This window comes from Bufo gargarizans, chromosome 1, assembly GCF_014858855.1.
Source record: "Bufo gargarizans isolate SCDJY-AF-19 chromosome 1, ASM1485885v1, whole genome shotgun sequence".
NCBI classification, from domain to species: domain Eukaryota; kingdom Metazoa; phylum Chordata; class Amphibia; order Anura; family Bufonidae; genus Bufo; species Bufo gargarizans.
This window is the reverse complement of record NC_058080.1, coordinates 277,233,874-277,255,399: the sequence shown is the minus strand read 5'-3', so window position 1 is coordinate 277,255,399 and position 21,526 is coordinate 277,233,874. Positions and strand designations below refer to the sequence as shown.

General features: G+C 44.0%; 1 protein-coding gene across 1 annotated transcript in view; it reads right to left on the bottom strand.

Annotated features, from left to right (window-relative positions):
- Positions 1 to 3,784: 3,784 nt before the first annotated feature.
- The window catches only part of LOC122926269, a 41,497-nt gene continuing 23,755 nt past the window's right edge, over positions 3,785 to 21,526 (bottom strand). Inside the window, exon 3 of the mRNA XM_044277646.1 lies at positions 3,785 to 7,107. Within this exon, the coding sequence (XP_044133581.1) occupies positions 5,020 to 7,107 (2,088 nt within the window). The 3' untranslated portion in view covers positions 3,785 to 5,019. The remainder of the gene's footprint in view (positions 7,108 to 21,526) is intronic.

Here is a 21,526-nt window from a genome sequence, read left to right as displayed (position 1 = left end):
AATGAGGACATGTCTGGGCCAAAGATGTCCTATATTCTGTGGTGCAGAGGCACTGACCCGGAAACACACGGAAGGTTTGTGCCTCCATAATTTAAAAGATAGGACATGTCCTATCTGTGGCTGCATCTTGAAGTTAACGGGTCCGCACAGCGATGCGGGTTGTACACGGCCAGTGCCAGTGTTTTGCGGATCAGTGGTTTTTGGTCTGCAAAACAGGCACATCTATCACATGATTGCATGAATGCACCTTTACAGGGAGGACAGTGGTGATTATGGCTGACAATGTCCCTTGGCCACTGAAGCAAGTGTCAGTTCCATTCAAGCACGCTGTTACAGATCATCCTACAGATATTGCAGTCTAGAATTAATAGGACAGGCAGATAACAGTTTCGTAACTCAACTTTGCAGCACCCACATTACCAGTTCTTAGCAGCCTGTAAAGAATGTGCTCATAATCTTATTATAATTAATTCAAGCCATCCCAAAGACATATTCTAGAATACAATTACGGTACAAACTACAATTCTGTAAAAAAAAACTTATTTAATGGCATACATGTGTGTATATGAGTGTGTATTTATCACACAACCAAATTATCAATGGTCAATTAGTAGATATATAATAGGTGACCCAACCGACAGGATTTTGCCTATCGAGTTGCTATCTTGGTACTATCAGTACTATCATGGGAATCTCGGTGAGTGTATTGAGGAGGCGTGTCTGGCTCATTCAGCCTCCTCACCCAAGAACCTGCCCAACCACAGCATCATGGAGTTGGACGTGCCTTCTGTGAGCTTAATACCGGTCACGTCACCTACTTGGTCATGTTTCCGCTCATTTGATCGCTCACATGCTAGAAAAGGCGGTCTTATAGTAAATCCGCACAGGATTAAAACCAGCCAGCATGGATGCTTGGGCTGTCACTGCCACACGCAGGACGAGATGCAGGAACATCAACTTCTTCATGGAGAGATAAGTATAAAACAATACAGAGACTGATCATCGCCGATTCTTGATTTCTGAAACTGTTGATTTGTGAGTCCAGTTTGTACTGTGGCTATTGGGCACTTGGTTGCCAATGTTGTTGTACCAGTCCCCTGATGATTTGGCTGTGTACCATTGAATCGTGTCGGGACGTCGCGTGGAGTTGGCATGAGTGTACCCTTGATCTTTTGTTTCCGTGATGAACACTGGGCAGCCTTCGCCACTACACAGGGAGAATCGGGGACACCTAGAGAGGTGGGAATTGGAGGAAGGTATAGGGACACATAGGGGAAGAGACCCAGCATTTGTGTCCCACCAACTTCTCTTCCTCATAACAACTTACTACTCCCTATCCCCATCTCAGTCTTTTATTCTCTTTTTGTATGCGGGAAGACTTTATGCATGCATGTGTTTTGCACCACTTTTTGTATCATTTTAAGGGCCTATTTTAAATTGATTATTTATTAAAAGCTAAGTTTTACTAAGGTCACCCACTATATGAGTATGTACCAGAATGTGTGATTATATAAAATATTTGCAGCTCCCTTTTTTGTGAGACAAAAACCCTAATTTACCTTCATACGGTCAATAATAAACTTCTAATTGCCTATACTGCCACTAGGGCAGAATATGTGGATGTATACAGCTAGTATTGACCTAACTGAGAGCTCTTAATATCTGTATTCAGTGACATTTAGCATAGTTTTAAATAAACTTCTTCAAACGGTTGGGTACACTTTAATAGTTTATTTTTATTAATGCAAAATGAATGAACAAAAGAGAGATCTGAATTCAATCAATATTTGGTATGATCACCCTTTGTATGCGAAACAGCAAATTAGATCTTCTAGGTACAAGTGCACACAGTTTTTGAAGGAACTCAGCAGGTAGGTTGTCTCAAACATCTTGGAGAACTAACCGCAGATCTGTGGAGGTACAGTAGCCTTGCTCATTTTCTTCTGTCTCTTCATGTAAGCCCAGACCGACTCGATGATGTTAAGATCATGGCTTGGTGGGGCCCATATCTTACTTCCAGGGCTCCTTGTTTTTCTCTATGCTGAAGGTAGTTTATAATGACAGTGGCTGTATGTTTTGGGTTGTTGTCCTGCTGCAGAACAAATTTGGAGCCAGCCAGGTGCCTCTCTTATGGTACTGAGTGATAGAAAAGTATCTGCTTGTATTTATCAGCATTGAGGACACCAGTAATCCTCACCAAATCCCAAAATCCATTTTCTGAAATGCAGCCCCAAACTTGGAAGGAACCTCCGCCATGCTTCTGTTGCCTGCAGACACTCATCCGTCGGTGAACAAACTGCCTTCTTTTAAAGCCAAATATTTTAATTTTGACTCCAGAACACTTGCTGACATTTTTCTGCATCCCAGTTCCAATGTTTTTATGTATAGTTGATTTGCTTGGCCTTGTTTCCACATGGAATAATGACTTTTTGGCTGCAATTCTTCCATGAAGACCACTTCTGGCCAAGCTTCTCCAGACGGGTGTACATGTGTCCCACTGGTTTTAGCCAGTTCTGAAATATGGCTCTGCTGGACATCTTCCAGTTTCAAAGAGAAGTAAGCATGATTTGTCTTTCATCTCCTGCAGTAAGTTTTCTTAGCCGACCACTGCATCTACAGTCCTCATCATTGCTTGTTTCTTTGTGTTTCTTCAAAAAAGCTTGAACAGCACATTTTGAAACCCCAGTCTGCTTTGAAATGTTTGCCTGGGAGAAACCTTGTTGATGCTTATGTCTTCTTGCTGTGCCTTGTCATGGTGCATGACCTGAAACTGTCTTCCACAACCTCACCTTGGTAGCGGAGTTTGGTTGTTCCTCATCCAGTTTTAGCCTCCTATACAGTTGTTTTTGTTTGAGTTAATGACTATGTTTCAACGTGCATATGAAAATTAAGATATTTATCACCTATTTGATATGTTTGGTTAATTCATACACCTGACTATAATCTTACAAAACCCCTGACTTTGTACAAGTGTACCTATAAGAACTGATGCTATTTTGAAGGCAAAGGCTGGTCACACCAAATATTGATTTAGATTTTTATTTTTTTTTGCTCATTCACTTTGCATTCTACCTGTGCCACCTCAGTTTGGCTAAATCCTGACATAGCACATTGGTACCCTGCCTGTACCGATATGCTATGCCAGGATTTAGCTGAGCAGCCCCATTCTAGCAGTACAAAATTCATACACCAATATACTGCTATGTCAGCAGTGTACAAGTGTACTGATTCTAAAGCGGGTGCCTATTTCTTAGTAAAACCGTAAAAAGACATTAAAGAGTAAGTCAACTTTTATTTAACTTTTTTAAATGTTCAAATCTTTGTAGGAGTCTAGTAAGAGTTTTTTATTTTTTAACCATGATTAATATAAGTTAAAAAAAAAATCTACATCATATACACTGTAGTACATGCCAATCTCTTTTTAAGGCTTTTTTCTCACTTGCAATTACCGATCCGATAGGCTGTTCCGGCCGGGAACACCAGACGCTGCTGGAATGCCATCTGGCCCCATTAATTTTAATTGAGTCTGTCCACCATCCGGCAAATATGCAGAGAAACTGACGGACAAATACTGCTGCATGCAGCAGTTTTTGTCCAGTCGGGATAGCCTTCTGGCAATGTGAAACAGGCCTAACAAGGCTACAACCAGCAGTCGAAGGATGGAACTGAGCATGTGCAACCATCTCAGTGAGGTGAATGAGAAATAAGGAAATCAACGAATGACAGGTGACACTATGCATATGCATTTTATTTAAAAACAGTCAATAACAGTTGATGTCTAGGCAAATCCAGTATATATTTAATGTCCATAAAGTGAAAGACTAAAATGTAAAAGATTTAGGCGTATTGAATATTCTGACAACTAACTTTCTTATTTCAACCCCTTCCCCCTCAGTGCCATAATGATACTTCACTCAAGTAGGTAGTTTGCTCTGTAGAAGTTAGCACTCTGCTCTCCCTGCTAGGCTCAGAGATAATTTATATCCTGGCAGTGTAACCCCTCAGATCCCATAGTCTTCCTTTTGTCCCCTGATTGGCACCACCAAGATGCAACCACAGATTCTGAGTAATTATCATGGCAGCTGTGGGCCCCCAGGCCTGCCTTGTCCTGTACCTGTTGCCTCAGACAGGATGTAATAGCCAGTAAAATCTCTTCCTGCTGTATTTCAGAAATATTGCGGTTTATAGCACAAGCAATCATAGGTTGATCGCAGGTTTAAGTCCTCTAACAGACAAAAAAAAGGTCAAACATATTTGAAAACAGTTTTTCAAACTATTAAAATTTACATTAAAAATGAAATACAAACCTATACCCGTTTCTCATATACAAAAAAAAACAAAAAACTAATTGGTATCAACATGCCTAAAAATGTCCAAAATATTAAAATAACATGTACACGTGGTGAACACTATAACAAAAATAAAAATATAAAAGTCGCCTCACCCCCCAAAGTGAAGGAGGATGGACAGTGCAAGTGTGGCTACCCTCCATTCACTTCTATGGGAGTGCTGAAAATAGGCAAGCATTGGTTTGGCTATTTTCAGAACTCCCATAGATGTGAATAGAGAGGCAGCCGCTCTTGAGTGGTGTGCTCTTCATTCACTTCTGTGGGAGTTCTGGAAATAGCAAGCACGCTTGCTCGGCTCTTTTCAGAACTCCCACAGAAATGAATGGTGAGTACGCTGTATATGTGCGGTGCATTCTCCCTTGCTTTGAGAGCCTTCTTCTAGATATATGTGTGGGTCTGAGAGGAGGGACCCGTAACTATCTGACATTGGTGGCATAACCTAGTGATATGCCACAAATGTGTGAGATGGGCAAACCCCTTTAACACTGTCACCGTCATGCCTAGTGCAAGACCCTTGTGGGAGAGGGGCATGACAAGGGTTCAAAAACACTGAAGATATCATTTCTGTGTCATGATCCTTGATCCTAGGCATAACACAGTGCATTAGTTTTACCTGTACTGTTCTTTTAAAAGGTCACGTTGCTTTCATTATAGGTATTTAATGCTTTTGCTACATTTTTCTAATTGCTTTGAATGTAAGTGTGTATTTGTACTTCCAAGGCAGATTATCTTTTCTCCTGATGCCCACCACCAATAATCTTTCCATTTTAGGTTCCACAATTTGTCTAACAGGCATCTTGTTAGAAGAATACAGATTTTTACTTATAAAGTTAAATATGATGCTGTACTTTCTATGTGAGCAAGCATTGGAAATAAAGAGCACAACACCTTCAGTATAGTTTCTGGTTTTCAGGAAAAGACATGGCTTTTGAACTATGGTCCTATACGTCTTAGTCCATGTCACAGTTTCAGAATCAGTATGATTTTCTATAGTTCTGTTTCCATATGCAGAATGTCTTTCACATATGCATAACTGAAGGTCAATAGCGGGGTCTGCACAATGCTTATATGAGCTGAAGGGGGTGAGCCTGCTATAGCCAAGGAAAAGTATTCCCTCTCTCTGGGATGTCGAACCAAACAGCATGGTTACTGTGAACCTCTCTTCTTCATGTTTTGTTCTGTATGGTGACATGATGTGAAGGTCCATCAAAATAGTAGTGTCTCCTGCCCCTTCTTCTGTGCTGATTTTCACATTGGTAAAACTGGTGGCAACAAGTCTATGGCATGATTTGCTGCTATTACTCCTCTGCACAATAATCCTCATATTTATGTAACTCAAAGCAAATTCTGCAAATAATGCATAATAGGAAGAGTTCTTCTCCATCTTATAGGAATCTTGACAAATACACAGATTTGGGTGTAGTCTTGGTATGTCTTTACATGTTCGAGTTACAGAAACAGGACTCAATAGGCCATCACGGTTTACAGGGAATCTTGGGATCTCTGAATATGTCTGTTTCGATGAAGAAAGAAGGCCCAATAAAGTATAATATACATCAAGAAGGCTGACTAGTCTCTTCTGATTTACTAGCAGTGCTTTCATTTTTGCATCCCCTAAGATTCTGGATGCACTATCGGGTACAATCACAAACAAAGAAGGGTGGAAAATTTCCACATGAAATTCTGGAGATGCTGAAAGAAATTGTCCATATGTATTACCATGATCAGAAAGAATGAAGGATATTGTGTTTTCCTGATGTGCCAAAAAGGAGACATGTCCAGCTAGCTCTTTATCCATTTGTTTTATTCTAATGCCGGTGTCCTCGTGTCCTGTGTCTAGTATCATGAAAGTGAATGTTGGCCTTCGTAGACTTGAGAAGCGACTTAAAAAATACTCCATGTACTGAAGAAGATAGGTGTGTTGGTGGATTCCATTGTAGCAGATAGAAGCTGGACCATGAAACTGATTCTTCACTCTGTTCGCCTTAAGAATTAAACAGTTGCTGTAGGTAACATCTATGCGGTTTATTCCAGCCCTATGAATGGCTTCATTAAATAGCTTTACTCGTTCCTGAAAGGGGGCAGATAGATTTATTGCCCCTTGTTCTTTAACAAGACCCCATTCATAAAGCCAACACAAGTCTTCAACATACAGGGTCTCGTATCCAAAGGCTCTAAATTTACCAAGGGTTTCATTGATATCCACAATACGAGGAATTTGTTCTAAAGCATCAATCAAGGGAAACAAATTTTTGTCACCTCCAAAAAGTGCTTGAAGTGATTCAAATGTTCGGCTCTTAATACCTTGAAGGAGCTCATAATCAAATACGTGACCACTTGTAAAATATTCTTCATTCAGGTGTCGGAATTCTTCGATAGTCCTTGGCAAAGACCTATAAAAATGATGCCTGGAAACGGAATCTATTAATAAAATGTTAATATTTAATAATGACCTAGCACTAGGTATATCTTTCAGCTTGCATCTTGTATGTAGAACAGGTGGTAAGATGAGGAGTTGTGAAACATACCCTCCGGCTGTGTCAGTACACTGAATTACACAAAATCCATTATTTGGAAACTGTAATTGGTAGTCTACAAGCAACTTGGAATTGATGAATATTTCTAGTTCTTTAGTTGATTTTAGATTGTGCCATACATATTTACCCATCTTAGGACTGTATAATCCGATAGATACATAGGAGAGGTTCCTGCAGATATCATGATGGCAAACAACATACGGGTTCTTTGGGTTCAAAAGCTAAGGATATTAAGAAATAAAATTAAATAGTAATAGAACTGAACTGACATGTTTTAATGTAGAAAATAGCAAATGTTTTTTTTTCTAATTTCTATTCTTATTCTAAAAAATTAATTTAGATTTGATATATACTTTTACCAAACACTAGTCCCATTGCTTCATTACCTCCTGTTTTTGTGTTGTAATTTGTTATAGTCATAACATGAGCCTTTCACTGTGCTTCATTCCTGCTATAACAGTATATACACTATACAGTCAAATATATATGGACAATCCTTCTAAGGCCTCTTTCACATGGGCGTCATGTTTTTGGCCCGGATAAGATTGAGTTGCGGGAAAATGCACGATTTTTCCGTGCGAGTGCAAAACATTGTAATTGGTTTTGCATGTGCATGAGAAAAATCGGCATGTTTGGTACCCAGACCCGAACCCGAACTTCTTCACAGAAGTTCGGGTTTGGGTTAGGTGTTGTGTAGATTTTATTATTTTCCCTTATAACATGGTTATAAGTGGAAAATAATAGCATTCCTAATACAGAATGCATAGTACAATAGGGCTGGAGGGGTTCAATAAAAAAAAAAAAAATTAATACACTTGTTCTCGCAGCCTGGCTGCTCTTCTGTCTTCATCTTTGCTGTGCACAAGAATAGGACCTTTGATGATGTCACTGTGCTCATCACATGGTCCATCACATGATCCATCACCATGGTGATGGATCATGTGACAGACCATGTGATGAGCACAGTGACGTCATCAAAGGTCCTATTCCTCAAAGAAGCAGACAGAAGAGAAGCCGGGCTGCGTGAACAAGTAGATTAGGTGAGTTAAATTATTTTTATTTATTTTTTAACCCCTCCAGCACTATTGTACTATGCATTATGTATTAAGAATGCTATTATTTTCTCTTATAACCATATTATAAGGGAAAATAATAATGATCGGGTCCCCATCCAGATCGTCTCCTAGCAACCGTGCGTGAAAATCGCACCGCATCTGCACTTGCTTGCGGATGCTTGCGATTTTCACGCAGCCCCATTCACTTCTATGGGGCCTGCGTTGCGTGGAAAACGCACAAAGAGGAGCATGCTGCGATTTTCACTGAACACACAAGTGATGTGCGAAAATCACCGCTCATGTGCACAGCCCCATAGAAATGAATGGGTCCGTATTCAGTGCGGGTGCAATGCGTTCACCTCACGCATCGCACCCGCGCGGAAATCTTGCCCCTGTGAAAGGGGCCTAATTATAGAGGCCAGGTGTTTCAGCCACACCCATTGTAAACAGGTGCATAAAATAATACACACAGTCATGCAATATTGGTAGTAGTGTTAGTGTATTCTGAAGTGGTAAATTGGTCCTTGCCAACTGTAAGTACTATTGGTGTCAAACTGAAGCGTCTAGGACAGGGATGGCCAACCTGAGGATCTCTACAACAACTCCCAGCATGCCTAGACTGCCTACAGCTATCAGCCTACAGCAGGGCATGGTGGGAGTTGTAGTTTTGCAACAGCTGGAGAGCTGCAAGTTGGCCATGCCTGGTCTAGGACTAGCAAAAGCTCAGCCACAAAGTGGTAAATCACACAAACTAGAGTGTTGAAACCTGAGACTCGTAAAAATCTCCTATCCTCTATTGCATCACTCACTACAGTTTCAAACTGCCTATGGAAGTGACATCAGCACATAAAACTGTGCATTGGGAGCTTCATGAAATGAGTTCTCATGGTCAAGCATCTGCACATAAACCTAAACCTAAGATCACTATGCCCAATGCCACCCGTCAGCTATAGTGGTGTAAAGCGCACCACCAATAGACTCCGGAGCAGTAATACATTCCATCACACTAGTGGGCATTCCAGTGGGTGAGTGTGGTTTTGCCAGAGGCCCAGAGAACACTACCTATAAGTATGTACAGTGCCTAGTTAAAAATTTGGTGGAGGGGTGATAATTGTACTGTATGAGACAGGTTTTTCAAGGTTTAAGCTACAGCAAATACACTGTAGACAATTGTCTGCTTCCAGCTTTTTGGTAACACCTTGGAGAAGGATCTTTCATGTTCCAAGAGGACTGTGTCCTTGTTCACCAAATGATGTTCATAGAGACATGGTTTGATGAGTTTGGAGTGGAGGAACTCGAATTGACCTCAACCCCATCGAGCAGCATTGGGATGAACTGGAATGCAGATTGTGATCTAGACCTTCTTGTGCAATATCTGTGCCTGACACTGTTTTTGCTAAAAGGGCACAAATTCCCACTAGCACACTTCAGAATAATGTGGAAAAACTTTCCAAAAGAGTGGAGGTTGTTCTATGTGCAAGGAGACTGTTACAGTTTTGGAATGCTATGGTGTGTTATAGTGGTATAGGGATCGTCCAGTTCCTCAAGATTTAGTCAATTAATATATATGCCCTTAAAACTGAGTCCAATCCCCGGTGAGCTAATGGCACCCAGACTGAATAACTGTCTAGTGAATTAATAATGCAGTGTCTTGTATCTAGTAATCATAGCCATTGAAGTGGCTTTACCATGATTAAAGGGTTTGCTCAAGGAAAAACTGTATTTAAAAACAAAAAGGGTATATCTACTTTCCTATTCCTGAAATGTTCCCCAGCATTTTCTATTTCCTGCTCTACATGTCACCACTGCAACCAATCACTGGAATGGGAGTGGTTTTGAATCGAGGTGAGTATACCTTTTTTTAATTTATTTTCACTATGCTGAAATGTTCTAAAGGTTATGAACACCTTTGTGCATGAAAATTCAATAAACACATATCTTACTAAAATATTGTAGAAAAAAAGCACTTATCAGTTTTTCGCATTGAGCAGCCCTTTTTTGTGCCAACCCAACACTCATCCAGTTACATTCTAATTTCTGACTCTGGGGGAGTTCCCTATGTACTGGTCATATAGTCTCTTGTAGCTGTCTGTGAAGCTGTGTGAGGGGTCATTTTTTGTGAGGTGAGCTGTAGTATTTATTTACATCATTTAGGGGTGTATATGACTTTTTGATCACTTTTTATAAAAAACAAAGACAGACCATCTACATTTTATTTTCCTGCTATGCCATTCACAGTATGGGATAAATACATTTATATTTTAATAGTCCGGCCATTTAGGGAGATGGCGATAACAATTACCTTTATTTTTTTATCGTTTATTTTATCTTTTAAATAGGGACAGCTCAGACCGCTCACACATGGTCAACATGCACACTTTGACAGCTCAGACATGGCAACAATCATATTCTGGCAGCTCACACGTCACCAACATGCACACTCTGGCAGCTCAAACATAGACAACATGCATTCTCCTATCAGACACAACCAGGCCCTCAAACAGTGGCTTACCCCTTTAAACATGGTGAGTTCCTCATGTAGCAGAGGCTCTGCAATCTGAAGCTTTTACTTGCATGGCTGAGTCTCCATTCCATGATGAAGCGCTCTGCTCTGCTTGTTGTCTACTGCACAAGCACACAGAGCACTGCGCTTCCTCATAGAAAGGACTTTGCAAAAGCTTCTGATCACGAGCCCAGCTGGGTCCTACACAGGACCATAACCTCATGTCCCTGGATACTGGCCAAGAAACTCCTCACGGTGGAGCAGGACTGCAGCTGACACCTGGTCACGGGTCTGCTGCACCTTGATGTTACAGTCATCACAGTATGGAAGAAGGAGAGCAGAGCAGGAACTAATGAGCCTGCTGCCCGTGCAGTGTTGAAACAGAGCATGAGTGGCACTATGGAGAGGACTGGGAGAGGACGATCTGCTGTGGCACCACAGCGACCCCCTGAGGAGCTGGTGTAGAGGATAGGAGTGGTAGTGGCCCTGATAAAGGCAAAAAAATATACAATGCAACAGCACTCTGCAAACCAAATAAAGTACAATAATGCCAAAATAATAGAAAGTATTCTGGTGCAAATGCTGCGCTAATAAATTTTAGATGCTTGGCAAATCATTTTGTACAAAATGATTTGGGCCCGTCTGCCAAACGTCAAGGCGATCTCAGTAAGACGGGAACCTAACAGTAAATACCACATTAACTGGTGCCATACTGGCCTCCATTACATTCAGGGAATGCAGGCTCCACATGCATGCCGAGCCCACATTATATTATGCCTCTTTGGTGCCGACCTCCATTTTGTTGAAGAAATGCAGGTTCCACTAGCATGCTGAGCCCACTCTGTATTTCACCCCACCTGGTGCCAAATGGCCTCCAATACATACAGGGAGAGTAGGCTACAGCTTTATAGTTTTACTAATTAAAATCAGCCTATAGGGCAGACAGGTTATTAGGAGTGCACTACGAACAGAGTCAGCCACACCTCTAATACAAACTGCAAAGACAAATTGGGGGTCAGTCAGCACATCCAGTGCACAGGTGCGCATTGCCATGGCTGAAAGCACAAAGGAAAAAAAAATATACCGTAATAGTGGGTGTAACGGATCACCTGGCACCCCGACTGAGTACCTCCGTTGACGGATGCTCCTAGCGTTTTCCTGAGGTTCCCAAGCACTCTGGCAGACACCACAATCACCGAAACGAAGCAGCATATAAATACTCTTCAAGCATATGAATGCTGTAGACAGTTGAATAGGAAACCATACGAATAGGTTTACACTCCTAGCAGTCAAACTGGGACAGCATGCAATAAATCCTCCCCCAAGAATGAGACGACACTTCACCTTGAGGGTAAAAACAGGAACTGACTTTATTTAGATATAGCACACCTACTTTAAACCCCCCCAACAGCCTCATTTGCATACAATAGGGCACATGGAGGTCTATGGTACAAGGAAGGGTGGGGCCCGACAATAGCAAGGGCTGATGGGAGATGGAGGAGGGACAGGAAAAGGGGGAGGAGAAGAGGCACAGAACAGCAATGCCTTTACCATCACAGCAAGAGCAAGATACACACAGCCCACAATACATCGCAATACAATCCAACCAAACCCATAACAACATACACAATATTCAAGACAGCCCGAATGCAATCTGCTACACAGTCTCAAAGGCCATTGTTCCCAAAAGTCACATGTCCACGGATGGTCCTTAAAGGGCCAGTAGCAGCAATATAAAATACCACATGCCCAAATTGCATTCAAACGTGCAAATTTACCAGGGGCCATAGTCAGCAGGTAGGAGGCGGGTAGCCAGTCCTCTCCAATGCCCAGTGGCGAGGCGGGTTCCGCTACAGTGGGCTCAGCATGCTAGTGGAACCTGCATTCCTTCAACAAAATGGAGGCCGGCACCAAAGAGGTATTATATAGTGTGGGTTCGGCATGCATGAAGAGTCTGCATCCCCTGAATATAACAAAGACCATTTGGCACCATAAGAAGCATAATATAATGTGGGCTCGGCATGCATGTGGAACCTGTATTCCCTAAATGTAATGGAGGCCAGTATGGCACCAGTTAATGTGGTATTTAGTGTTAGGTTCCTGTCTTACTGAGATCACCTTGACGTTTGGCAGAAGGGCCCAAATTAATTTGTACAAAATGATTTGCCAAGCATCTCAAATTTATTAGCGTAGCATTTGCACCAGAATACTTTCTATTATTTTGGCATTATTGTACTTTATTTGGTTTGCAGAGTGCTGTTGCATTGTATATTTTGTTGCCTTTGTGCTTTCAGCCATGGCAACTGGCAACACGCACCTGCGCACTAGATGTGCTGACTGACCCACAATACTTGGCCCTGATAAAGAGTTGTGTCACAGTGTACTCCCTCAGGCCATTGCTCCCTGGGGATTAGGGCAGTGGAATTACAGAACTTTAGAAGGTTGCCAGAGTTGAGCGTAATCACTGTCCTCAGCTGTCTTGAAATCAGATCACAGGTCAGCCTGTGGAGGAAGGCAGAGAACTGGAACTAATGAGCCTGTCCTGGAGCCTGGGAGTGTCGAGCCAGGGATCATAGAGGGCACAGAGGAGGAGGCATCAGCCAGTGTTTGTTAACTGCTGCGTTCTCAAAGACTCTGCAAACCGCCGCCTGAGGCGAGATGAGCACTTAGCCTCAGGGCAGTGGTTTACAGTGTCTTTGAGGTCACAGTAGTTAACAAACTGTAGCTCTGATCAAGCTTCTATTCCATGAAGAATTTCTTTGTATGTGCAGTAATGCACCCTCCTGACAGGAGAAGGGAGGGGTTACAGGCAACCCGTCAGACTAGTTGTCTGAGGAATAAAGTTAAAATCTGGGCATGGCAGCTTGCTTTGTATAGGAAGCACATGCAAGGTGCAGAAGAATATCTACTAGAACATTTTTAAATACAATCACTTGTATTTAATCAATTTCTCCATATTGTTCATTCAATAGCAAAAAAAAGAAAAGTGGTTGAGGTGTACATAGCCTTTAAATATATTTTTTCCCTGGACAATTGCTTTAAAGAGGACCTTTCATGGGTCCAAACATTGTAAACTAAGTATCAGGATATGTAGGGCACAGTGCAGGGATCTCACTGCACTCACTATTATTCCTGGGCGCCGCTTCATTAATCCGCTGTGGCCCCTGGTATATTCTCCCGCTCTGTATGCTAATTAATAGCATTGGTGCAATGGGGAGGAGACTGCCCTTTTTCTCAATGGGCGTCTCCTTCTCCCTGGCTGTGAGCTGTCCAATCGCAGCGCGGAGCGTCACAGAAGGTGTTATTTTTTTCCTCCCTGGCTGTGACGCTCTGCGCTTTGATTGGACAGCGCTACAACCAGAGAGAAGGAACACCCATTGAGAAAAAGGGCAGTCTCCTCATTGCTCTGATGCTACCAATTAGCATACAAAGCGGGAGAATATACCAGGGGCCACAGTGGGTAAATGGAGCGGTGCCCAGGAATAATAGTAAGTGCAGTGACATCCCGGCACTGTGCCCTACATATCCTGATACTTAGTTTACAATGTTTGGACCCCAGAAAGGTCCTCTTTAAATAAAACATTATTCTGTTTACATCCTGCAAGTCATAGCAATTTTTCAATTGGAATCATTTTATAAATGTTCCTCTGCAGGGGTGGGATTGATATTTTTAACAACAGGTTCCCTACTCAACAGCGGACAAGTGGCGTCACATATACATAATACATACACCATATATATGCAATACACATAAATACACCATATACATGGTACACATACACTCACCTAAAGAATTATTAGGAACACCATACTAATACGGTGTTGGACCCCCTTTTGCCTTCAGAACTGCCTTAATTCTACATGGCATTGATTCAACAAGGTGCTGATAGCATTCTTTAGAAATGTTGGCCCATATTGATAGGATAGCATCTTGCAGTTCATGGAGATTTGAGGGATGCACATCCAGGGCACGAAGCTCCCGTTCCACCACATCCCAAAGGTGCTCTATTGGGTTGAGATCTGGTGACTGCGGGGGCCATTTTAGTACAGTGAACTCATTGTCATAATTTGAAATGATTCGAGCTTTGTGACATGGTGCATTATCCTGCTGGAAGTAGCCATCAGAGGATGGGTACATGGTGGTCATGAAGGGATGGACATGGTCAGAAACAATGCTCAGGTAGCCCGTGGCATTTAAACTATGGCCAATTGGCACTAAGGGGCCTAAAGTGTGCCCAGAAAACATCCCCACACCATTACATCACCAGCCTGCACAGTGGTAACAAGGCATGATGGATACATGTTCTCATTCTGTTTATGCCAAATTTGGACTCAACAGTCAAGTGCAAATTGTAGCCTCTTTTTTCTATTTGTAGTGGAGATGAGTGGTACCCAGTGGGGTCTTCTGCTGTTATAGCCCACCTTTCTTTCCCATTCTGACAGTCAGTTTGGGGTTCAGGAGATTGTCTTGACCAGGACCACAACCCTACATGCATTGAAGCAACTGCCATGTGATTGGTTGACTAGATAATCGCATTAATGAGAAATAGAACAGGTGTTCCTAATAATTCTTTAGGTGAGTGTACATAAATACACCATATATACACTACACACATACCACCCAAAAGTGTTGGACTGGGATACCTAGGGCCCACCAGTAAAATTAATTCTGGGGGCCCACTGTACAGCAACCTGCAAATATATCCTGCCCACAGAGAGGCAGACAGCAACAAGACGCTAACAGATGATTGATTTTGGTGTTCTCTGCAACAACTTCCAAATGTGGGTCCCAGGAAAGAGGGAACTGGCTGACCCGCATCTATTCCTAGAGGCCATCTAAACCTTCCAATGCATCTATAATACTAAACTGGAGAGTCTACCCAGTTTTTATATTGATATAGGTTATTTGAGATGCTGTGCTGGTGGACAGGGAGCCCACATTTCTCAGGGGCCGACCGGGGGATTCCCCTGTTCCCCTGTGGGCCAGTCCGAGCCTGCCACCCAACTAAGGAGCTAAACTTAGCAGAGAGCGAAGCTATTAAAGCGAACATCTCCAGCTGTCCTGCCGCCGTCAGAGCACCGGATTGGGACTCAGCCGGTAACACAGTTCTTCGAACCAGTTGTAATTTTAACAACTGGATCTGGAAAACTGGAAGGAACCGGCTGAATCCCATGCCTGCCCCTGTGTATACAGTTGAAACCAGAAGTTTACATACACTATATAAAAAGACACATATGCATGTTTTTCTCAATATCTGACATGAAAGCAGAATAAACCTTTCCTGTTTTTGGTCAATTAGAATTACCATAATATTTGCCATATGCCAGAATAATGAGAGAGAGAGAATGTTTTAAGGCATTTTATTACATTACTGAAATGTCAAAAGTTTATATACACTAAGATTACTATGCCTTTAAACAATTCTGGACTGCCCATATGATGATGTCATGTGTTTGGAAGCTTCTGTTAGGTTTGTTGGCAACATCTGAATTATTTAGAGAGACACCTGTGGATGTATTTAAATGCACACCTGAAACACACTGCTTCTTTGTGTAGAATCATGGGAAAATCTAAAGAAATCAGCCAAGATATTAGTAAGAGAATTGTGGACTTGCCCCTGTGTGTACAGTTGAAACTAGAAGTTTACATACACTATATAAAAAGACACCAGAAGGTGCCACGTTCTTCTGTACAAACAATTTTACGCAAGTACAAACAAGATGGGAATGTCCAGCCATCATACCGCTCAGGAAGGAGACTAGTTCTGTGTCCCAGAGATGAACGTGCTTTGGTCCGACATGTGCATATCAACCCAAGAACAAAAGCAAAAGACCTTGTGAAGATGATGGCGGAAGCTGGTAAGATTGTTTAAATATCCACAGTGAAACGAGTACTGTGTCAACATGGACTGAAAAGCCACTCTGCCAGGAAGAAGCCATTACTCCAAAAAAACATAAAAAAGCCAGATTAATGTTTGCAAATGCACACAGGAACAAAGACCTACATTTTTGGAGACATGTCCTGTGGTCTGACGAAGCTAAAATTGAACTTTTTAGCCATAATGACCATTGTTACGTATGGAGTAAAAAGGGAGAAGCTTGGAAGCCTAAGAACAACATCCCAGCTGTGAAACACGGGGGTGGCAGCATCATGTTGTGGGGTTGTTTTGCTGCAAGAGGGACTGGTGCACTTCACAAAATAGATGGCATCATGAGGAAAGAAGTTTATGTGGAAATACTGAGGCAACATCTCAAGACATCAGCCAGGAAGTTAAATCTTGGGCAGAAATGGGTCTTCCAAATGGACAAATGGTTACAAAGTGGCTTAAGGATAACAAAGTCAATGTTTTGGAGTGGCCATCACAAAGCCCATTACAAAGCCCTGATCTCAATCCTATTGAAAACGTATGGGCAAAGCTGAAAAGGCAGGTGTGAGCAAGGCGTCCAATAAACTCGGCTCAGTTACACCAGTTTTGTCAGGAGGAATGGGCCCAAATTCCAACCAACTATTGTGAGAAGCTTGTCGAAGGATATCCAAAACGTTTAACGCAAGTCATGCAGTTTAAGGGCAATGGTACCATATATTAATTAAATGTATGTAAACTTTTAGCATTCTCTCTTTCATTATTCTGGCATTTGGCAAATAATAATAATTATGGTAATCCTAATTGACCAAAAACAGGAAAGATTTATTCTGATTGCATGTCAGATATTGAGAAAAACATGCATATGTGTCTTTTTATATAGTATTTGTGGTCAAGGCTCCGGGGGGAGCGCTGGGCGAAGGTGGAGAACTGGAGATGTGGAACCTAACTTGGCTAGTAGTGTGCCTTTAGCCATGTAAGGCGGGTGAGCCAGAAAAGGGGGCAAAACATGGATTTAGGCAGTTTATTGTTGAAGAATTACAGAACCAAACTGGAGAAGGCTTTGGCGATCTCGACCAGTGGATGCGGGATGTAACGGGAAAAACATGAAGACTGCCACCGTCCCATCTTCCGTATGACGTGAGCGGGAACGCCGTGTTTGGAAGCTGCGGACGCGGCCCCGATTCGGAAGAATGCCCGGATATGGAGGCAGCGTGAAACCCTAGACCCGAAGCTATGGAGCGGATGTGTCTGATGAACTGCGCAGAAGTCAGTGAGAGCACGGGAAAGGGCAGTAAGGGGCTGTCGGGAGTTCTGTCACGGAGAGTGGAGAGCAGTTGGTTGAACACTGTCACAGGGCACCAAGGATTGAAAGAATTGAAGTACTCGATCTGTACTGGTGGACCGACTTGGGAGGTTTTGGAGGAAGGGAGGAAGAAGATGAAGTGGTCTAGACTGCGGTGGAACTGACTGATTGCTGGCCCTAAGTTCCGGGCTGAGGTGCAGCAGAACTCCCCAGGCCTGAGGAACCCATAGAAGCTGAGGTAGAGGGCAGCTTTGAGGATCAGACTTTGAATGGGCCAAAAGGACTACCATCTAGGGCGGCAGAATTTTTTTGAAATATGTCCCCTGTGAATGGTTGTCTGGTGGGAGTGGATGGAGAAGAGAGCTTCTGGATGCCCCTCAAGACTGCCTTAACCGCCTGGGAAGAAAAGAAGGAGGTGTGACTGGGGTGACTGATCATGTGGTGGTGCTGGATCCCTGCTAGGTAAAGTCTGATGGTATTGTGGGATAGCCGGAGTTCCTTGTGGCAGTACGCCAGGAAGGCCAGGACGAAGGAGACTTTGTCCCTGTCCCCCCTGGGGTGAAGGCGTGAAAACCGTCTGAAGGTGTTCCACCCTGTTAAATAGTTCCGGGCAGTATTGGCCGAGAGCGATTTGCGGATGAGACCATGGGCTGCGGAGATGTACTTATCTAGTCCATGATCAGGGCTTCGAACCCTGGAGGGTTGATTCCGACTCTCCGCGCTCCCGGCATGACCTGAAAAAACAAATTAAAGTTTAAACGGGACAGGGCATCGGCTGCGGTGTTTTTCTTGCCCTCAATGTGCCTGCAGATGACACGGAAATTGTGTTGTAAGGACAGCCAGGTGAGCTTGCGAACTAGACGCATGACCTTTGGGGAGCTGGAGCTACCCCTGGCGAGGATGTCGACAACTGCTTGGTTGTCTGTCATGAAGCACACCGGCTTGTTACTCCATGACTGCCCCCAGATACAAGCAGCTGCTACGATGGGGTATACCTCGAGTAGGGGAGAGGACTTGGCGGCCTCCTGGTCTGAAGAAACCTGCGTGGGCCAAGGACCCGCAAACCATTGGTCCCCGCAGATGGCCCCAAAACCGAGGGAAGCGGCAGCATCGGAGAACACCAAGGGGGAGGCATCGTTCCACTGAGGAACGAAAAGGGAGATACCGTTCCAGCTGGACAAAAAAACGGACCACATGGCCAGGTCTGCTAATGCATCGCGTCCGAGGTGGATGAGGGCATGCTGATCTGAGGCTGTTGGGAGGAGTCTGAGCAAGCCGGAGGTGAATGAACTGCCCTGGGGCATGATCCTGGCGGCAAAGTTGAAGGACCCCAATAATGATTGGAGTTCCAAGTAATGGATCACCCTCGGACAATGGACATGGTTAACCAGGATCCAGTGAAGTGCTTGGGCGAACTGGTCAAAGAGCCAGGGGCTGCTCTTTGACCCGAACGTCAAGCGGGTGGCAAAATAATACTTTGCCCTCCATTTGATGCCATATAACTTCCACAGGTGAGGCAGGATTGGCAGCAACTGGAAGGCATTGTAAATGTCAGCCTTTGACAACCAGGCTCCTGCCCCGACCTGTAAGATGAGCTCTATGGCCTCATCCAGAGAAGACTGCATTGAAAATTCATCTGAGGGGACCAGGGAATTTAGGCTGGGGGTGCTGGATGCATGAGGAGCAGACAGATCGTATTTTAATCTTTTTTTATTTGAGGTTTTCTTAGTGAGCAAACCTATGGGGCTGACCCGGTAAACAAGGAAAGGAGACTCGGCGAAAGGACCGATCATGAAGCCTTTCTGCAACTCGGCCTCCAACAATTCGTCCACCGCCACGGGGTCCGCAAGGGATGACAGAAGGTTGGGGCATTCATGAGTGACCTGCGGAAGGGTGACTAACCCTGTGTGGAAGCCCTCCGAGAAACCCTGTTTGAGGAACAGGACGAAACTGGGGTCATGATGTTGTTGGAGGAGGGAGAGTAACAGGTCAATGTTGACCCCGCCTAGTCAGGAGCGTTTGGCCGTGCGTTGGGAACAGGAGGACTGTGGATGGGCCCTAAAGCAAATGGAGCAAATGTGCAAAGCTTTACACTTGTCATAACTGCAAAAACCTAGATTGAAGTTGTTACATATTTGATTTTTCCCTAAAAAGGTGATGGGACGACCGAGTTTGTCCGTGAAAGGGTTGGACTTTTGCGCACTGGAGTTGATCACTGGTCTGGCAGAGGTTGGGTTGGAGACATGGGGGCACCAGTCGTAAGAATGGAGGACTGACTGGCAACTGGCACAAGCTGGGGCTTTCTGGCCGGCAAAATGCCTGCAAAAGAGCTCCATATCCAAGACAGCCCAGTTGGTGACATGCTGGTACTGGAGGAACGCCGCTGCAGCTTTAGTGGAAAACGACCGATGGTACTCGTAGAAGGCGGAGCCGCCATACTTGTAACCTAACTCGGTGATCCTGTATAGGTAAGTATCCAGTTCTTCCCTGCGGTGGGGATGAATGGAGCACACAATGTCGCGGTACAGGCTGAAGGTCAGCATGAATTCAGGAATGGTGAGCTTCCTGTTGAGGCGGACGTCTTTAGACCTCAGCACCACCGATACGTCACCACAGGCAATTGTCCGGTTTTTGACCGTGTCGTGGGTGGAAATCAGGATGGCGGCCAGGTTGATGTCCTTTCCAGCCAGGATATCCCGTCTGATGTTCTCTGGTACAAAGAAAGCAGGGGCGATGTCAGGAGTGCCAAGACTTGTACCTGGGGGGTTGGCCCAGGAAGTTGAAGGAACAGCTTCGGGCTCAGTTGGAGGAGGAGACGTGGAATCCTTGTTCTCGATGGCCTGGAGTCTTGAATCGATGTCCGAAACAGATGACGCTAGGTTGTTTATGGTTGCGTGGAGCTGCGTCAAGGATAGCTGGATGGTAGACATAGAGACCAGGTCTTCGGAGGCTCTGGGTGGTTCAGGGGCCCTGGGTGTTTCAGGAAAGAGCAGACGATATAACTCTGCCTTTCGTGCTGAAGCATAGTGGCGGATCCCTTTCTTTTTAAGTTCGCCGATCAACCTGGGGATGGTCCAGTGTCTGTATGAAGCGCGGCTGGCTGCCTCGGAGATCGCTGACTCCGGGATAGACATTGAGTCTTCAATGTCAGACACGTGGGACATGATATCGAGAAAGATGGGCACACCGTTTGAACCGGACCGTGTTGGGAGGATCTGAATTGAAATGACAAACCTCATGCAAATATCCCCCAAATTTTTTCTTTTATTTATTTTTCTTACCTGGAGCCAACAGGAATTAGGGTGGAAAAAGGGAAACCTGGGAGCAAGCAAAATGCCCGGGAAAGTCCACGAAGAGGGTGAGACTTCACACCCCGCAACCTGGGATTTGTAAGTGAGGCAGAAATTTAACAGGTACCTGCGTGAAGAGGTACACCAACAACATTTCTGAAAACAGAACTTACGCAGATGACGATCAGGAAGAACGAGACCTGAATGAGGGAAGAAAGAAATGACAACCTGAGCGGGTCAGGAATTAACGAGACCCCGGGGTACGCCGGGAGATGGTAACTGGAGAAGATGAAAACGGTGCTATGTTGCCGAGTGGCCCATACGAAGCCGTGATGGACGAACAAAAAACACATGCCTAGGGCCAACGAACCTGGCTGGAAGGTGAAAACAAGAACGGTACCAGGTGAAGGAAAGACAAGACAACGAAATGGCCTGAGCGTATCAGGTAGTAAAAGGAGCATGAGCTGCTTGACGGGTGACTTAGAAAAAAAACGTTGGGTCCTGTAAACAAGACCGAAAGCCGAGATGCCTCTAGTGACGAGGCCTCAACTGGAATTTGGAATTTAGCTTGGAATTTACCAGAGTGGCAGCTAGCGAGGCGACATGACCCGCGCACGACGGC